Raw genomic sequence first — 17339 nt, forward strand, 5'->3', positions numbered from 1 at the left:
ATTACATCCCAGAATGAACCGAACCCTAGTATCATACGTGATGAAATCTACTTATATAGAAACTGACTACTGGTTAAGGACTTTCGGGAAAATGATAAATGTATGAGACATCTGTCGTAGAAAAAATGTATCAAAATACCCGTGAACTTCATAGGGCTAACAATAATCCTTTTTCACAAAATTATTATCGATCTTTTGTTTGGTACATATTTTATAAAACATTTTCTATCGATGCCTTAATTATGTTATTCTCGTTACATTTACAAAATATTTTTATATTCGCTAGTAACTGTTATTTACATTAATCGGTGAAAGGAAGAGCTTTCGATTAGAATTTCGATTGTCGTGGCTTTAGAAATTTGAACTCGACCAATTAGAAACAGTTTTTACGCGTCAGCGTAGAGTAAACCACATTTCCATGGTAACCAGGTAGCAGTGGTGGGGGTGTATGTGTTATCAATGGCTGCACTGTATCTATATGATATCGTGTTCGTGATATAGCGGGTACTGAACGTTTCGTTGAAATTTAAAAGAATGAAGATCGAAGAAGTAAAAAGTACTGCCAAGACTCAAAGAATTTCAGCTCACACGCATATAAAAGGTTTAGGCCTTGATGAAAATGGGATAGCAATACAGACTGCGGCAGGCCTCGTCGGTCAGGAAATGGCTCGCGAGGTTAGAATCTTGTATATGTAATAAACACAATAAAAATGATGAATTAAATAATAATACAAAAATGTTTTAGGCTGCTGGGATAGTGGTTGATATGATAAAATCTAAGAAGATGGCTGGTCGAGCAGTATTATTAGCTGGCCCACCCGGTACAGGGAAAACTGCAATTGCGCTTGCCATTGCTCAAGAGTTAGGCAACAAAGTACCATTCTGTCCTATGGTGGGCTCAGAAGTCTATAGTTCTGAGATAAAGAAAACAGAAGTCCTTATGGAGAACTTTAGACGAGCTATTGGTCTGAGAATTAAAGAAACTAAAGAAGTATATGAAGGAGAAGTGACAGAATTGACTCCCGTTGAAACAGAAAATCCAATGGGTGGATATGGGAAAACAGTGTCTCATGTGGTTATTGGACTTAAAACTGCTAAAGGTACAAAACAGTTAAAGTTGGATCCTGCCATATATGAGTCTCTGCAGAAAGAGAAGGTAGAAACAGGAGATGTGATTTACATCGAAGCAAACAATGGTGCTGTGAAAAGACAAGGCAGAAGTGATAATTTTGCTACAGAGTTTGATTTAGAAGCAGAGGAATATGTCCCTTTACCTAAAGGTGATGTGCACAAGAAGAAAGAAGTAATTCAGGATGTAACATTACATGATTTAGATGTTGCTAATGCCAAGCCACAAGGTGGCCAAGATATTATGTCCATGATGGGTCAATTAATGAAACCTAAGAAAACAGAAATTACAGGTAATTAGGTAGATGAATACTCTAGATTTTGAGTTTGGATTGGGTTAGGAATTTTATTTAGGATAGAGTTGGGACCAACTTGGTTCCAGGTTCCGACCCGAGATTCAGATACCTGACATTTCAATTTAATGTGAAATTTGATGAATTATTTGTTGCAGATAAATTACGTAAGGAAATAAACAAAGTAGTAAATAAATACATTGACCAAGGAATTGCAGAACTAGTACCAGGAGTTCTGTTTATAGACGAGGTGCACATGTTAGACATAGAAACATTCACTTATCTTCATCGTGCACTGGAAAGTGCCATTGCCCCTATAGTTATTTTTGCTACAAATCGGGGACGCTGTGTAATTAGGGGAACAGAAGATATTGTATCTCCTCATGGAATACCTCTTGATCTTTTAGATAGGTTACTCATTATACGAACACTTCCATACTCCAGAGCAGAAATAGAACAAATAGTTAAGTTAAGAGCTATGACAGAAGGATTGCAAATCGAAGACGAAGCTTTGGCTACCCTTGGCGAACTAGGAACAAAAACAACCCTCAGATACGTCGTACAACTTTTAACACCTGCTGCATTAACAGCAAAAGTAAATGAGAGAACAATCGTTAAAAAAGAAGACGTCAAGGAAGTGGGATCGCTTTTCTTAGATGCAAAGTCCTCTGCCAAAATTCTTACACAAAATAAAGATAAATATATGAAATAAACATTCGATTGATTGTTATGTAACAAACTGTTTATCAATTTCCTTATGATATAGTTTAAGTATCGAGCCATGTATAGTTTCATTATATTTATATTTCTCTAGCTGGTCTAATTTAAGTTTTATAAATAAAATTACATTTTTATGAACTCTACACGTTAGTTTTCATTTTAAAACTATTTATCGTTTAATGATATTTGTATAACTTACAATTTATTCAATATCCTCTTAATGCATTAAAATGAAACACGTGCGAAGGTAGTTTCTCAATATTGTCTAAAATATTTTACAATTCAGGGTTACAAAAGTTCAAGCTGTAATCAACAGTGTGACATCATCAGATGATAAGTCTTGGGGTATAAAATCTCCCTCTACTCCAATATGCTACTTAGTTTTCAAGGATCTAAGTGATTATAGTGTTTAATTCTAACATTAGGAGTGTAATCTATATTTAAATTTTTTAAATACATATTGTTACTTAGAACTTAGAATTTATAATTGATCATGTTGCATATATTGGAAATGATGAAGTCTTCAAAATTATTAATTAAACATGGTGTCATTCAATACGCACGTCGATTAACAATAAGCAATACACGGACAGGAAGTATTGAGAAACTATTTCCACAAAAAGATGAGTTTCAAGTTAGACACATTGGACCGCGAGAAGAGGATCAATTAGAAATGTTGAAAACAATTGGTTATAACGTAATATTCTATACTTATTTAAAAGAAAAAATGTATCGTAAATTTAGTACAGTTATTACAATTTTATAGAGTTTGGAAGAATTAACAAAAGCAGCCATTCCAGCTAAAATTTTTTATAAGGAGGAATTAAAAATTGAAGAGCCAATTAGTAAGTAAAATTATAATAAGTTTATATAAAACATTAATATAAGTAAGAATGTTTGAAATAATGTATTGAAACAGTTGAAAGGAAAGAATCTTATGCAGAAACGTGTAAAGTCACGAGACTTTTGATAACGAACATGTGAGAAGCGATAACCCTTTGGTATTGAATCAAACACGTTTAAATAAAAATATCTTCAAAATATCATTAAGATTGTTTTGCACTGCAAGTTTTTTTTATAAATTAAGCACTTGGTAGTTGAAGTGTTTAAATAAACTTTTACTTTTGAAAACATAGTTCCTTTTTCCGTATAGTATAAATATATCAGATGACCTTTTGTTATTTGTAATACGTATCTTAGGTCAGCGGTCACTCGTGCGTTTAGATTGGTATTCACGTGATTTTGTAAAGTAGAAATCTAAGACTATACCACTGTTTATTGTCAAGTTACTTTATTCTATACTTTTTTTTACCAATTACATGAAATTAGCTTTGTTTTAGCCGAGTATGAATTATTGAAAAGGATCACAAACATTTCTTTAAAGAACGATATATGGCGTTCATATATTGGCATGGGATACTACAATTGTTGTGTTCCTCACACCATCTTGAGAAATATATTTGAAAATCCAGGATGGTAATTCGAATTAGACCCTAATTTATCAAAAATTTTACGACATTATAGTGACCACTTTAATTTCGTTGTAGGACAACACAATATACACCATACCAGCCAGAGATTTCACAGGGTAGACTTGAAGGTCTACTGAATTATCAAACAATGATATGCGATTTAACAGGAATGGAAGTAGCAAATGCATCTCTCTTGGACGAAGGCACAGCTGCAGCAGAAGCTCTAGCCCTCGCTTATAGAAGCAATAAAAGGAAAAAGTTGTTTGTTTCGGATAAAGTTCATCCTCAGACGATTAGCGTGATTGCTACACGTGCTACTTCTTTGGGTCTCACTTTAGAAATTGGTAATGTTTTTCAAATTGACACCAGCGCGAAGGATATCGCTGGAATACTTGTACAATATCCAGATACAATTGGATCTATTTACGCGTTTGAAGATATTGTGAAGAAAGCACACGCAGATGGTGTATGTATATACGAAGATTAAAAATTTTTAAACAAATAAAATTAATATCGAAGTAAAGCTGATTTGTTCTGTTGCAGACACTTGTTTGCGTAGCTACTGATTTGCTCGCTTTAGCAATACTTCGGCCTCCAAGTGAATTTGGAGCTGACATATGTGTCGGAACTAGTCAACGCTTTGGTGTACCGCTTGGATACGGAGGTCCTCACGCTGGATTTTTTGCGTGTCGGCAAAACTTGGTGCGCTTGATGCCTGGTAGAATGATTGGTGTTACGAAAGATGCGAACGGCCAAGACGCGTATCGTTTAGCCCTTCAAACACGCGAACAGCACATTAGAAGAGACAAAGCTACTAGCAATATTTGTACTGCGCAAGCATTGCTAGCAAACATGTCAGCAATGTATGCAGTGTACCATGGATCTAATGGAATAAAGAACATAGCAAATAGAGTGCATAACTTGACTCTAACTCTTGCCAAAGGTTTGGAGAATGCTGGGAATAAAATAGAAAACGAGTACTTCTTTGATACAATAAAAGTACTGCCTAAGGCGCCTATAAAAAATATAAAAGAAAATGCGACTGCGTTTAAAATAAACTTCAGGTAATTAATTGCTGAATATTTAAATGTTTTTCTGATTATTTGATGAGTGGTAATTTCTTCAGGTATTATGATGATGGGGTTGGTATATCTTTGGATGAAACCACTACAGTACAAGATGTAAATGATATCTATAAAATATTTTCCGCGAACGTAACAGTCGAAGATGTATGTCAGAACGAATTTTATATGGATAGAAATCTGAATAAGTCAGATTTTGTTCGCACTACACCGTTTTTGCAACATCCTGTATTTAATAATCATCGTTCTGAAACAAGAATAGTTCGATATATGAAGTCTTTGGAAAATAAAGACGTGTCCCTTGTGCATAGCATGATACCATTGGTAAATTATTCGTATATATTAACATTAATAGCCATTAACAACAAATTATATTTGCAACTCTATGCCAACAGGGATCCTGTACAATGAAACTGAACTCCACAACAGAAATGATGCCTTGTAGTCTACCAGGTTTCACGGATATTCATCCTTTCGCTCCTATCGAGCAAGCCAAAGGATACCAACAGTTATTTGCAGAACTCGAGGAGGATCTTTGTGCCATAACTGGTTATGACAACATAAGTTTTCAACCAAATAGTGGAGCTCAAGGAGAATATGCTGGCTTAAGGGCCATACAATGCTACCATGAGTCTAATGGAAATAAACATCGACGAGTGTGCTTGATTCCTATCTCTGCCCACGGTACAAATCCTGCCTCTGCTCAGATGGCCGGTATGCAAGTAAAGCCTATTCTGGTACAAAAGGACGGTTCCGTGAATATTGCACATTTAACGGAAATAATTGACAAATACCGAGAAACATTGTCTTGTTTGATGATAACGTATCCATCGACAAATGGTGTGTTCGAAGAGACGATTAGTGATATTTGTTTTATGGTTCATCAGGCTGGAGGTCAAGTGTATCTAGATGGTGCTAATATGAACGCTCAAGTTGGATTGTGTCGGCCAGGTGATTATGGCAGCGACGTTTCACACTTAAACTTGCATAAAACGTTTTGTATACCTCACGGAGGTGGAGGACCTGGAATGGGGCCTATTGGAGTGTGAGTAGTGTTAGCCAGACATTTTAGAGTTATAGCAATGAAAATAATGTTTTTCGTTTACAGTAAACGGCATCTTACACCTTTCCTTCCAACTCATCCTATAATTAATTGCTCGGGTAATGGCAATAATAATGTAAAACAATCTGGCACAGTGTCGGCAGCTCCTTTCGGTTCATCGGCTATTTTACCAATTTCATGGGCTTATATTAAGATGATGGGTCCTAAGGGATTAAGAAAGGCTACGCAAGTTGCTATTCTCAATGCCAATTATATGAGTAAAAGATTAGAAAAATTTTACAAGACCTTGTACAAAGGAAATACGGAATTAGTAGCCCATGAATTTATCTTGGATGTAAGGGATTTTAAGAAAACGGCAAATATTGAGGCTGCAGATATAGCGAAAAGATTGATGGATTATGGCTTTCACGCACCGACGATGAGCTGGCCTGTAGCAGGCACGTTAATGATCGAACCAACGGAATCCGAAGACAAGGGAGAATTGGATAGATTTTGCAATGCATTTATTTGTAAGATTACCATTTCTCACTGATGTTACTTTTTAAACAATAGTCGACAAGTTTGTGTTTCATTTTGCAGCTATAAGGCAAGAAATTAGTGATATTGAAAATGGAAAATTAGACATTGTTAAGAATCCTTTAAAAATGGCACCACACACTCAAGAACAAGTAATATCGAGTACATGGGACCGACCATATTCACGGGAATTAGCAGCATTCCCGTCTGTAAGTATTTTAAATACACTTAAATACGAAGAAATAAACAAACAAACCGTGTCCTTATTTATATTGTAGTCATTCGTGAAAGGAAGTAATAAGATTTGGCCAAGTGTTGGAAGAATAGACGATATATATGGCGACAAAAATCTATTCTGTACATGTCCCCCCATTTTACCAGACCAGTAAGCGTTTGTACTTATTCATCGTGTACAGTTAGTTATAATGGAACTATTTAAATATTTATTATAATTTTTGTACAAACATATTATTTATATAAAATATTATACTTTTACAAGCAGATAAAATATAACAAAGATTCGATCTTAATGTTCTGAATTCTTCCTCTTTAACAAAGAAAGGCGTTTGTTTCATTTTTATTATTTATCAATTTGATAACTTAATGGCTATATCAGTGTCCATTCAATAGTTATATATACAGTATTCCTTACAGAGTACTTTGTCAATATTTTGTACATATATTACAAACCTGGCATAAGATACGCAATATTGTCGAGCATTTGCGAAAGTGTTTCATGTTTAGCTCCATTAGTTTCTGGCACCTGTTGTGTTAGGCAGATTAAGGGACCCAGAGCACAAAGTAAAGAGTCCAGCAGAACCGACAGACTGCCCGAAACAGCAATTTGTCCGTCATGTTCTTTCAACCGTTCACCAATAATTGTTAAACTTTCACCAAGAAGTTTTAGATGGGCTGCTACATCAATAGGTTGTGTCCCGACAACTTTGTACATACCCGTGCCTATCATCGGTTCGTTAACCAAATCTTTTCCGGTTCGATTTGATGGTGGCGACACCGGAACATTTCCTACAACGGATGGTAGACCTAGTTGAATAGTTTTTTTTGATGTGGCAGGTTTTTGCTCTTTTCCATTACCTGCAATGCAAGAAATAAAAGAATACCATAAAATGCTCTATTGTCGTTAGGTTGTTTGATTTCGCCTACCTCTAAACGAGATGCATGCATTACAAAACAAATGAGAATGAAACATCTACCAAATAATTTATAGGCATAAAAACAAAATATTTTGTCTGATCAATTTTTGACTAATACGCGTGCACGAGAAGCAAATTAGGATGAACGAACTACCACATAACTTTAGTGACATACTCGTAAAAAATGATGTATACTTGAGAACAAACAAACCCACCAATTTTATTAATGAATTTTTTTCGCGAAGCGGGCGGCGGCATTTTCCAAACAGGCTCATCTTTACTTGGAGGTAAAGAATGAGGCTTTGCTGCCAAGCGTTTCGCGCGTCTGCGCCAGTTATATTTTTCCAGATTTGGTACTGTAGCCCACAGTTCTCCTAACCGTTTAGAAATTGCTGCAAAATCTATAAAAAGCAACATTTCACGAATAACATTAGCATTATTTGCTAATTTGATCATAGTATGAAGAAACACGAGAAGCTTATATACCCATATAAGGACATTGCTCTAGTAGTTCCTGCCTAATTTCTTTAGCCCACAACATGTATGCAGTAAATCTTGTTTTCTGAAAATATTACTGAATTGTAAGATAATCCCCTTAGTAACTTTTATTTATACATACCCCTTTGTCTTTTCGTTGTGCCTTCATTCTACCTATTATCTTGCCATCTTTGATAATTAGTTTTTTCTTACATTTCTCAAGCATATATAAACTATTAGCTTGAGAAGGTGTTTCTTGGCCAGGTGGTTCAAGTTTTCTAAATCCTGCTTCTCTATCATCTATCATAAGAGGATCTACATCATCGTCGCTCCCAGAATCCATACTATATCGCTCATCTTCATTTAGCCCAGTGGGATCATCGGATTCTGATCCTGACGACTGTCCCTCATTATCCGACAATGTCTCAGTTTTGATTCTTTGTTGTCCAGAACTAGAACTAGAATTTTTCCTCTGCTGTCCACCGCTTCCATGTTGTATCGATTGACTGGGTGACATATGTTGGGTGTCATATCTGTCCAACAATTGTTGAGTTTGTAATTGCTGAGCTTTTTGGCGTTTATATTTGTTATCCGTAAAATCGTCTGGCGATTCAAAGTCAACGAGTTTGGAAGATTTCTTTCTCACACGGCCACTGCGGGAGATACCCGTGACCTCTAGATCTGAAAGATAAAGCGGACTGCACCTTGCCAAGAAAGAGAAAGGGACCAAAATAATTTGTAACAGTTAACTACCACTCTCACACTGAAGGGGGATTCAAGATCAATTTGTCTACGCATTATATATAAACATACTGTACGCCAAGGGTGTGTGGACATCCAAACGTAGTTCATTACGCTTCATTCATGTTCTCATATTGATCAAAATACATCTAGCGTTTCATATAATCGAATATGATAATCAATTACATCTTGTGGACGCGTTTATGCGTTAGACGAAAAATTTCATGTTCAAATGCAAACACAGAATTCCTTGTATGCGTCAAATATATGAATATACAATAATTTGAAATAAACACGACGTATAGTGCGATTAATTTGAATGCAATTTAATTGAATGACATTTTTTTAAATTACATTTTCATTTTATCATAGGAACGTGTTCGTTCAATCAAATTTATCAAATATCAAATATCTAACCACGAATGGATTGTACACATCGTTAGTTCGACGATTTTCCGCTACGAACAAAAGCGCTAGTAACCCAACCGCAGCTTAGACTAAAATATTGCCAAGGAAATCGACAAATTTACTACGTACGCGCACAAATCATGCGGAATACTGCAAGCGGACACGAGCAATACAAGCAACTGATCTACCAAACATTTTTTCTTATGAAATAAATGCTAATCTCACCGTCACTTTTCTGACGTTTCGGTGTTACGAACATATCCATAGCGTCGCTCTGTTGCTCCGTGATGAGCTTCTTGCGCCGTGGCGTCTTCTCCGATTTCGCGGGCTTACGAATATTGGTTTGCATCACGGAACAGTGAACTTCTTGCTTTCTTCCCAGGACAAGCACATCTGATAAAATTTTCGCTACTTTTTTAACACAAACAAACTCTTTCGTTTCTTGACTAAACTTGTTCGTTTTATTTGTATGACATTTTTAAAAACAACTGCCATGAAGAAAACCAGACGACATCACCGCGCATCTTATACACGCATCCGTTGTGAAACGCGCGAAATTTCAAAATATCTACACTATCTCGATGAACATTTTTTTATTCATACAATAGAATTAAATGAATAATTTAGTAATATGACTAATATATATTGTTAGCATTGATTATGTTTATTTTTTTGTTAATGTTATAAATAGACGATTTAGTCTACAGATCAAAATAGATAAGGTTGCAACATTTGGTGTACAAATTTATTATTTACAATGTTATAAAATTTATTCGAATTATTTAAGTATTGAAAAGTTAAATATCATCTTCCTGTTGCCATCCATTTTCGTTAGATAAAAACCTTCGCTTGTGGGTAGTGTTCATGTAGGGCCTCAGAGCCCATTCAGTATCCGCAGCTGTTTCAGCATCTAAAGTTCCTAATTTAATTTCATATAATTTCAACTGAAATCTGGGTCCAACTTCTGTCAATTCAATATCCTTCCCATTGATTTTCTTATAAGTATGATGTCGGAAAGATACATAATCGTCGTGATTAGCAAAAGTGATTATTCTTTTACTATCTTCTTTTGGTACAGGGAACAAGTATTTTAAAATACTCATAACTCGATCACCCAACTTTGTTTTGAAATTGTGAAAAATGAGATGAGGATATTGTTCTGACATTGTTCCAATATTGGGTATATCGTGCCTCATAATGACATCTGACATTGTGAAGTATGCTGTAGGGCCATATGGCAGATGACAAATGATAAGAGAATCAGGTATACCTCTGTGTTCATGAACAATTATAAAATCTGTAACATCATTTGCACGACAGGCATGTATAAGTTGTTTCATTTCATAATTTCCTCGATTCATTCTTTGAGAATTAGGAAATATTAAACGTAATTCCTTGACAAACATTTTCAATCTAGAACTTGGATCACGAGACGTTGTAATCACAATTTTTGGATCTTCTACTCCAGCCCATCGATATTCGTCATCTTCGTGAGAGCCTAAAGTTCCTCCCATCTCTGTTCCCATACTTACAGCTAGTTCTGGACCCGCATCTTCCCATTCTAATTTTTTATGTATCTGCAACGCGTCTTTCCTCAGATCTGGATGTATTGGTATATTTTCCTCCAAACTACGTCTCAGTTTCTCTTTCTTTTCTTGTATGCTTTTTAATTTATCTTGAACTGATTTTCTATAGAGATATTCTCTACGAAGCCGCGCTTGTCTTCGCAACATTTTTGCCTTTCAATATGTATTACTATTTTTACAACAATCTTTTTATTCTGTAACAACGAAAAAATTGTAACAGACAATTATAGGTTATATTAACAAGCACCTGTTCACAGACTACTGTGTATATGTTTATTACATAGTTACATACCTATATGTTTGATAGTATAAAATTAGTAAATTGTTATTAATTCTTACGAATAAAACAGTTATTGAGGAACAAATGAGTTACAACCACAATGTTACACGATTAATGCATACATGCAGTTTCAATCGTTTGATTTTTATAAGACTGCAGAATTATATTGAAAACTTGGAACATTAATATAAAAATATATTATTCATAAATTTTAATTATGTCCAAACCACCTCAGAGTAGAGAGAAGTCGTAACTGGTTTCAACTCTATAATAATAATCGAGAATATCTTTTAATCAAACATACTTGACGCACTATCTAGCGTCGAGGACAACGAATTATTTCTCGACAAACTTGGGCGTTCTGCCGTAGATGGTACTGCACTTGTTCGTACAGCTGTGCATTTTTTTTATTATAAAAATACAGTTTGGACTAAGTTTATTAAATAGACCGACGTGTATAATTTCAAGTTAATGTATGTTACGTTGTAATGCATATTATGCGATGTGCAACTGTGTTTATAGATAAAGCAGAATAGTAGCAACACCGAGCTGATGGCTGTGAATTTAAAACAGTTTCTTAAGAAATATCAGGTAAAATTCTTAATAATAGCAACTCTATACATAATGTAAGAGAAGAAAGATTTTTCTACGTTTGTTAGCTATACTAATTTCAATAGTTTGATTGGCTATAATTTTTAAAGTCATCGTTCTTCATACGAGAAGATTGCTCTAAAACCACTGATATTTTACGAGGTTATATCAGTTTATGTGTCACGAAGTCTCATTAAACGATAGGTCTATTTTGCACTCTGTTTATGGTATAGTAGATACGTAGTATTTGGTGTATTTAAAATATAGCTTTGTTTTATACAAATCTGTTTCGTGCTGCCCCCTACCTACAGTCCAACTAATTAATATTCAGCGATTCGCAATTGTTTCACCGAAGCGCTTAGCAACGGTACGTGAGTGACAATTTTACACGTTTTCCTTATAATTTTTCCAAGTAAATAAAGAACCGAATATTGTCACTGGAACGATAAAGTAGACGACTATCGCAGTGGATAAATGTATTTAGCAGGTTCGAGTCTCGAAAATGTTTCCGAAAATGGTAAAGAATTCTGCAATCTTAAATAACCTTACAAACGATCGGAAGTATCGAATTATATCGAGTTGCTTAAATATCGATGAGAGAAGCAGAATCGAGGAAGCATCAGCGGCGACGAGTACTCGTGCCGTCCACGGCGCCTCGTAATTCATTTAGACGGTAGCCCGACGAGACAGGCTCAATTACACCCGCCGCAAAAAACCGCACGAACGAGCAGCTTCTTCGTACGACGTGAGTGGTCCGTGCGCGGTGTTGCTCTGAAACACGCGTCGTTCTCTTCTTTTAAAGGGGAAAAGAAGCCCCGCGGGCTCGTGTCCTGCGTCACTCAGTCGCGTACCGCGGACATCGTTAAAGACTCTTTGTCATCCGTTTTGCTCGAGTCGCTACCATTAAGGCGGACCCTTCGTACGTGCAAAACGACAGGAATTCCTCCCGTAGACCGTTTTCTAGGCGGTCCGGCTGGGTCCCTGGCGTTTTCGAAACGTTTCGTTCGCAACTTTTTTTCGCCGCCATTTTCGTCCATATGACATGTATCGTAATAACAAGATGGCTTCTTCGAGTTTCGAGAACACTAATAGTAGACAGCATTGTCGACTTCTCATAGGTTATATTTCAGTAAAATTTCACGGGTACTCCAAAATTTGATCGATTTTAAACATTATACGGTTTTTCAGGACTTCGATAAGGAAGAATCGGCGCAACGGTTGACCAGCGAGCTGAAAATTCTTCACCACCGAGTGAGTACTTTTTGCTTCGAGTATATTAAATGCCAGTGAATGCGTGGCTGTCGTGGCGCGCGTACAAAGAAAATGCAGCCACTGTTCTCTGGCAAGGAAGGATGGGCAGGTTTAATCGGCCGGTTAAGGCGCGAGTCTCGGTCGAAGACAATGGGCCTCGGTGTTGATGGCAATATTTTAATGAAGTTAGCAAGTTCCTGGTAGCGGCTGCCAGTCCGGCGTCGTAGACGCGATTCCAGGAGCATGAACGAGTCGAGCCCTTAAGGGCAGGGGGCGGAGGCGCCACCCAACAACTGATTTCCACTTACCGATATCGTTCAACAAAGCAGCCTTCATGTTCTGGGGCTACCAGGGGCCTCTCTCTTCCGATGCGAGCGAAACGATCCTCGATAAACTCGTGGAAAATCGTCCAGGAGCTCCGCCGCCTTAACTTCTCATCCTCCGACTACTTTTTAGATCCATTTGCGTGGTGCATTCACTCGATATATACAATGCACATGCTAACATACAGTGGTGTGAATAATTATAAACTCAAGTACTTTTCCTATTATAGTTTACTTCCTCGATGCTTCCAAGAACTATCAGAATTAAGTTCTGTTTATGTTTAGTGTTAGATGGTAAGAACTTGTGCATAGAAGGAAATTTCTGTTAATATTTTTCAACTTGAACTGTTCATAGTTAGTCCAATATTTATAAACTCAGTTGCCTCATACTCATATAGAGAGAGATAGTATTATAACAAATGTTTAAAAATATGGAAATTAAGTTTATACTTACTGACAACGTAAAAAGCACATTTTGAAAGAACTTATTTTCATGAAACTTTTAAACAAGATATACAGGGTATTCGGCCACTCTTGGGCAAAATTTTAATGGGGTATTCTAGAGGCCAAAATAAGACGAAAATCAAGAATACCAATTTGTTGATGGAGGCTTCGTTAAAAATTTATTAACAATTAAATTCAAAACTTTCAAATCGTTCTGGAAAAATTATTTTCGGTTGCGGGGGTTAATTACAAACATTTTTGGTGAATAGACATACCCTCGAAATCCTACACACTTTCTAGAAAAAAATTCGAGAAAGTGTGAAATTTTTCGACGAAAAAAAAAATTTCAAATCGTTTTGGAAAAATTATTTTCGGTTGCGGGGGTCAATTACAATCATTTTTGGTCATTACACATATCCTCGAAATCCTACCCATTTTCTAGAAAAAAATTGGGTAGGTGCTGAAATTTTTCGGTGAAAAAAAATTTTTCAAATCGTTCTAAAAAAATTATTTTCGGTTGCGGGGGTTAATTACAAACATTTTTGGTGAATAGACATACCCCCGAAATCCTACCCACTTTCTAGAAAAAAATTCGAGAAAGTGTGAAATTTTTCGACGAAAAAAAAAAATTTCAAATCGTTTTGGAAAAATTATTTTCGGTTGCGGGGGTCAATTACAATCATTTTTGGTCATTACACATACCTCCGAAATCCTACCCACTTTCGAGAAAAAAATTCGGAAAGGTGTGAAATTTTTCGACGGAAAAAAAAATTTCAAATCACTTTGGAAAAATTATTTTCGTTTGCGGGGGCCAATTACAATCATTTTTGGTGAATGGACTTACCCTCGAAGTCTTGCGCATTTTCGAGAAAAAAATTCAGTACGGGCGGAACTTTAAACGTTAATAACTTTTTAACGAAGCCTTCATCAACAAATTGGTATTCTTGATTTTCTTCTTATTTTGGCCTCTAGAATCCCCCATTTTCCCCAAAATTTTTCCCAGGGGTGGCCGAACACCCTGTATACTACGTGTATAAATATCAGTAAAACTGTAAAAGTTACTTTGAGTTTCTAATCATTCACAGCATTGTGTGTAAGATGATCACTAATGTTGAGTCATCTGAATGCCAAAGAGGCTATCGAATAATCAAATTTCAGAGCAGTCTGGTTCAATTTGAACATTCGCGCGGTCCTTGAATTCAGTTATCGCGATATTCAACGAGCTTCCTAATGCTCGTACTTGAAAATAGATCGGAAGAGACTAACGACGCGTACGAACACAAGCTATCGAAATGACGGACAGGTTTTCGAACAGGACGAAGCATGGCAGAATCGGCAGAGACGATTTAATCAGATTAAACCCTTCGATCATTTCTCGATCATTTGCATATCCGTCCGATAGCGCAGGATGGATCAGCGCCGATGGCAAAGGATCGTGAATGAGACCGATCGTCAGCGATCCACCGTGAGGCGAACGAAATCACGCGGGCAAACAAGTCGCTTTGCATGCGTTCGGATTAATTTGATCGATGCCCCGCGCACAGAGAAGAGTATTATCCGCTCGCGAACGCCCGACGACAGCCATTTTCTGCCCGGATTTCCAAACCCGCGCGCTGGTTTCTCCCCTCGACGAATTAATCGAAGCTCGTTTCTGTTTGTCAAAGTTTACGGGCAACACGGTTCCCGTTGATATTGCAAAATATATTCCGCCCTCCGTGCAAACAGATACCATCTTCGTCTTCTCTTTTTCCGCCGTTCCCCGTCGAATCGCGCATTTTTAACAGCCACGCTCCTCTCACTTTCCGTCGAAGCGAATCTTCGCGTTAACGAGACGCCGGTTTATTAATTAGTCGGGTTATAATTAATGGGAATCAGAAACTGTGAAGATTATTTCGCAAATCGGCGGGATTCACGGCCGCATCGGGGCCCTACGAGTCCATCTGTCGCGAATTTCAGCGAAATCGAGCCGAAACTTTCGGGATCGCGTGGCGATTTTAATTTTGCCGCGACGACCACTCGAATTGACCTTACAACAGGGCCCACGACACTCGGATTTTTACTTTAGAAAGTTACTTTAGATTCGCTAAACATTGAAAGTGATTTCTTTTTAACAAAATGTTCTGAAATCCTCTGTTTAAGCTCGGCAATTTAAATTACTCGCACAAGGGGACCTTACAGTCGTGGAAATTGTTTTTTAAACGATAGATGAAAATGAAAAAAAGAAAAAAACGTAACTTGGCGGGGATTCGAACCCACTACCAAAAGCTTCGTAATCGCTTTACGGACTTAACTAAATTTTCTTCTGTAAAGTAAACAGTAATTCTCTTATTACATACGCACCAAACTTTAAATAAAGATATCTCGAAAACGAAGGCTCATTGCGAAGAAACATATTAGGATTTTTTAATACTAGATATATGCTATAATTTACACCTGCTATCTTTTCAATAGCAATTTCCACGATTGTAAGGTTCCCTTGTCAACGTTCTCGAACAGTGCACACGCGTCGGTTGGTTGCGTAACGCGCGAGACGCGTTGGTAAACGTCAAAGTGTACCGTTTACCCGAATCGTTGGCGATAGAAAATCCCTGAACGGGGTTCGGCACGATCGGAAAGCAAAGCGTTCGGACCAGGGTACAGGCCGTAGAGGCAGCGCGGTATCATTAGGGAGAAATCACATGCAAAACCCAAGACGTTAAGATTGCCCCGTTCGGCCGTAAACTTTCGTAGATTCTAATCGACCGCGCGTAATTAGAGCGGGAGCAATTGTCGGTAATTAATTGGAAGTAAATTAATTAGCTTGGATCGAATAGAAAGTGGAAAATTACAACGTATTCGGTGCAGCTCTGATTCCGAGCGATCTCTGGCTCGTCGTTAATGCCTTTAAACGGTGCCGTTTTCGCTGCCGCGACGAAAACGGTACGTTCCCGCACTAACGATCCACCCGCGCGATTCATGAACTCGCCGTGTACCCGAACCCGAAAGGATACGTAAGACAAAGTAGAACGCGCGATCGTTTTACGTTTACGACCGTTAGACTCGCTGTTTGGTGGCTCTATTGGCCGGACCGCGCCAGAATAAAAAGGCCAAATCGCGAAATTTTCCAGTCCAGTCCCTTTCGACCGTACCACGGAATGTAAATCAGCTAGAACGACTATTGCTTTGGCCCAGAACCGGATCGAACGTGGTCAACCTAAAACTCCCCCGTTCGAATTCCACGGGATTTTCACGGGGGCGAAAGATCGACTCTGATAATGCAAGCCCAGCGCTCGGTCGGTCCACGCGAACAACGCATGATCCTGCGCGCAGGATAGGCGAACAAGACGGGGATGTAAGGGGGTGCTAGGATCCCGTCTCAGAGGAGGACATTAGGGGCGAAGCTATCTGATGGTTGCTCGCCTCTTCCCCCGAATCGGCCTTTCTCTTTCGCGTTCTCTTCCGTAGAAACCGAGATGGCGGACGCTTAAATTACTGCATCGATCTTAGCCAGATTCCGTGTTCCTTAAGCGACGATAGATGGAAGCAATTTGGACTATTAGATGTGCTTTACGGCTGCCCGATGTTTCTCAGAATCGAGGCAAAGCTCACAGTCCCTTTGAATTCTTCACTAGCGGATTTACGAACACTTTTTAATATTAAATTCTTTTGTTCCGTCCCTTTCTAGTCCACGCGTCGACTATTAATAAATTACGTATTCTCTTCTTTATACTTTTCTTCTATCCGAAGAGCCCCTGACAACAGGCAACCCAATGCTCACCGGCGCAACTTCGAGTCCGTAATAGTTTTAAGGGGACAGTTTCATGTAAACGT

At 37.6% G+C, this 17339-nt stretch overlaps 4 protein-coding genes across 7 annotated transcripts; 2 read left to right on the forward strand and 2 right to left on the reverse strand.

Moving 5' to 3' along the window:
• The first annotated feature begins 460 nt into the window (after nt 1-460).
• On the forward strand, nt 461-2284 carry Pont (RuvB-like helicase pontin). Its single transcript, XM_076775279.1, has 3 exons — nt 461-675; nt 746-1421; nt 1580-2284. The coding sequence occupies exons 1-3, from the start codon at nt 535-537 to the stop codon at nt 2131-2133; spliced, it is 1371 nt and encodes a 456-aa protein (XP_076631394.1). The 5' UTR covers nt 461-534; the 3' UTR covers nt 2134-2284.
• A 107-nt stretch (nt 2285-2391) lies between these two features.
• Nucleotides 2392-6804, forward strand: LOC143346795 (glycine dehydrogenase (decarboxylating), mitochondrial). Its single transcript, XM_076775273.1, has 10 exons — nt 2392-2838; nt 2908-2986; nt 3482-3617; nt 3689-4079; nt 4157-4677; nt 4740-5019; nt 5091-5740; nt 5804-6267; nt 6338-6483; nt 6553-6804. Exons 1-10 carry the CDS (start codon nt 2635-2637, stop codon nt 6661-6663), a joined length of 2982 nt encoding a protein of 993 aa, XP_076631388.1. The 5' UTR covers nt 2392-2634; the 3' UTR covers nt 6664-6804.
• On the reverse strand, nt 6795-9547 carry LOC143346798 (uncharacterized). 4 transcript variants are annotated; one of them, XM_076775280.1, is made up of 5 exons: nt 9280-9547; nt 8048-8586; nt 7915-7990; nt 7644-7829; nt 6795-7369 (listed from the first exon to the last, which is right to left on the reverse strand). In XM_076775280.1, the coding sequence occupies exons 1-5, from the start codon at nt 9401-9403 to the stop codon at nt 6957-6959; spliced, it is 1338 nt and encodes a 445-aa protein (XP_076631395.1). In that variant the 5' UTR covers nt 9404-9547; the 3' UTR covers nt 6795-6956. The 4 variants fall into 4 exon arrangements, with proteins under 4 accessions (XP_076631395.1, XP_076631397.1, XP_076631396.1 ...); XM_076775282.1 differs by lacking the exon at nt 9280-9547 and adding an exon at nt 8719-9161; XM_076775281.1 differs by having other exon boundaries at nt 6796-7369; nt 8048-8580.
• Nucleotides 9548-9703: 156 nt separating this feature from the next.
• LOC143346216 (U3 small nucleolar ribonucleoprotein IMP4) lies at nt 9704-11215 on the reverse strand. Its single transcript, XM_076774120.1, has 2 exons — nt 10933-11215; nt 9704-10834 (listed from the first exon to the last, which is right to left on the reverse strand). The coding sequence occupies exon 2, from the start codon at nt 10785-10787 to the stop codon at nt 9852-9854; it is 936 nt and encodes a 311-aa protein (XP_076630235.1). The 5' UTR covers nt 10788-10834; nt 10933-11215; the 3' UTR covers nt 9704-9851.
• Between the last annotated feature and the right edge of the window lie 6124 nt (nt 11216-17339).

The sequence above is a fragment of the Colletes latitarsis genome, chromosome 10 (assembly GCF_051014445.1).
Source record: "Colletes latitarsis isolate SP2378_abdomen chromosome 10, iyColLati1, whole genome shotgun sequence".
Taxonomy (NCBI): Eukaryota; Metazoa; Arthropoda; class Insecta; order Hymenoptera; family Colletidae; genus Colletes; species Colletes latitarsis.

What these genes read in the sequence shown, in the direction of transcription:
- Pont (XM_076775279.1), top strand. Translation starts at nt 535, where the DNA reads ATGAAGATCGAAGAAGTAAAAAGTACTGCCAAGACTCAAAGAATTTCA. An exon ending in GTCAGGAAATGGCTCGCGAG is followed by an intron (nt 676 to 745) that starts GTTAGAATCTTG and finishes AAAATGTTTTAG; the next exon opens with GCTGCTGGGATAGTGGTTGA. An exon ending in TAAGAAAACAGAAATTACAG is followed by an intron (nt 1,422 to 1,579) that starts GTAATTAGGTAG and finishes TATTTGTTGCAG; the next exon opens with ATAAATTACGTAAGGAAATA.
- LOC143346795 (XM_076775273.1), top strand. Translation starts at nt 2,635, where the DNA reads ATGTTGCATATATTGGAAATGATGAAGTCTTCAAAATTATTAATTAAA. An exon ending in ATTTTGCAATGCATTTATTT is followed by an intron (nt 6,268 to 6,337) that starts GTAAGATTACCA and finishes TTCATTTTGCAG; the next exon opens with CTATAAGGCAAGAAATTAGT. An exon ending in AATTAGCAGCATTCCCGTCT is followed by an intron (nt 6,484 to 6,552) that starts GTAAGTATTTTA and finishes TTTATATTGTAG; the next exon opens with TCATTCGTGAAAGGAAGTAA.
- LOC143346798 (XM_076775280.1), bottom strand. Translation starts at nt 9,403, where the DNA reads ATGCAAACCAATATTCGTAAGCCCGCGAAATCGGAGAAGACGCCACGG. An exon ending in AGAGCAATGTCCTTATATGG is followed by an intron (nt 7,830 to 7,914) that starts GTATATAAGCTT and finishes TGCTTTTTATAG; the next exon opens with ATTTTGCAGCAATTTCTAAA. An exon ending in AAAATTCATTAATAAAATTG is followed by an intron (nt 7,370 to 7,643) that starts GTGGGTTTGTTT and finishes CTTGCATTGCAG; the next exon opens with GTAATGGAAAAGAGCAAAAA.
- LOC143346216 (XM_076774120.1), bottom strand. Translation starts at nt 10,787, where the DNA reads ATGTTGCGAAGACAAGCGCGGCTTCGTAGAGAATATCTCTATAGAAAA.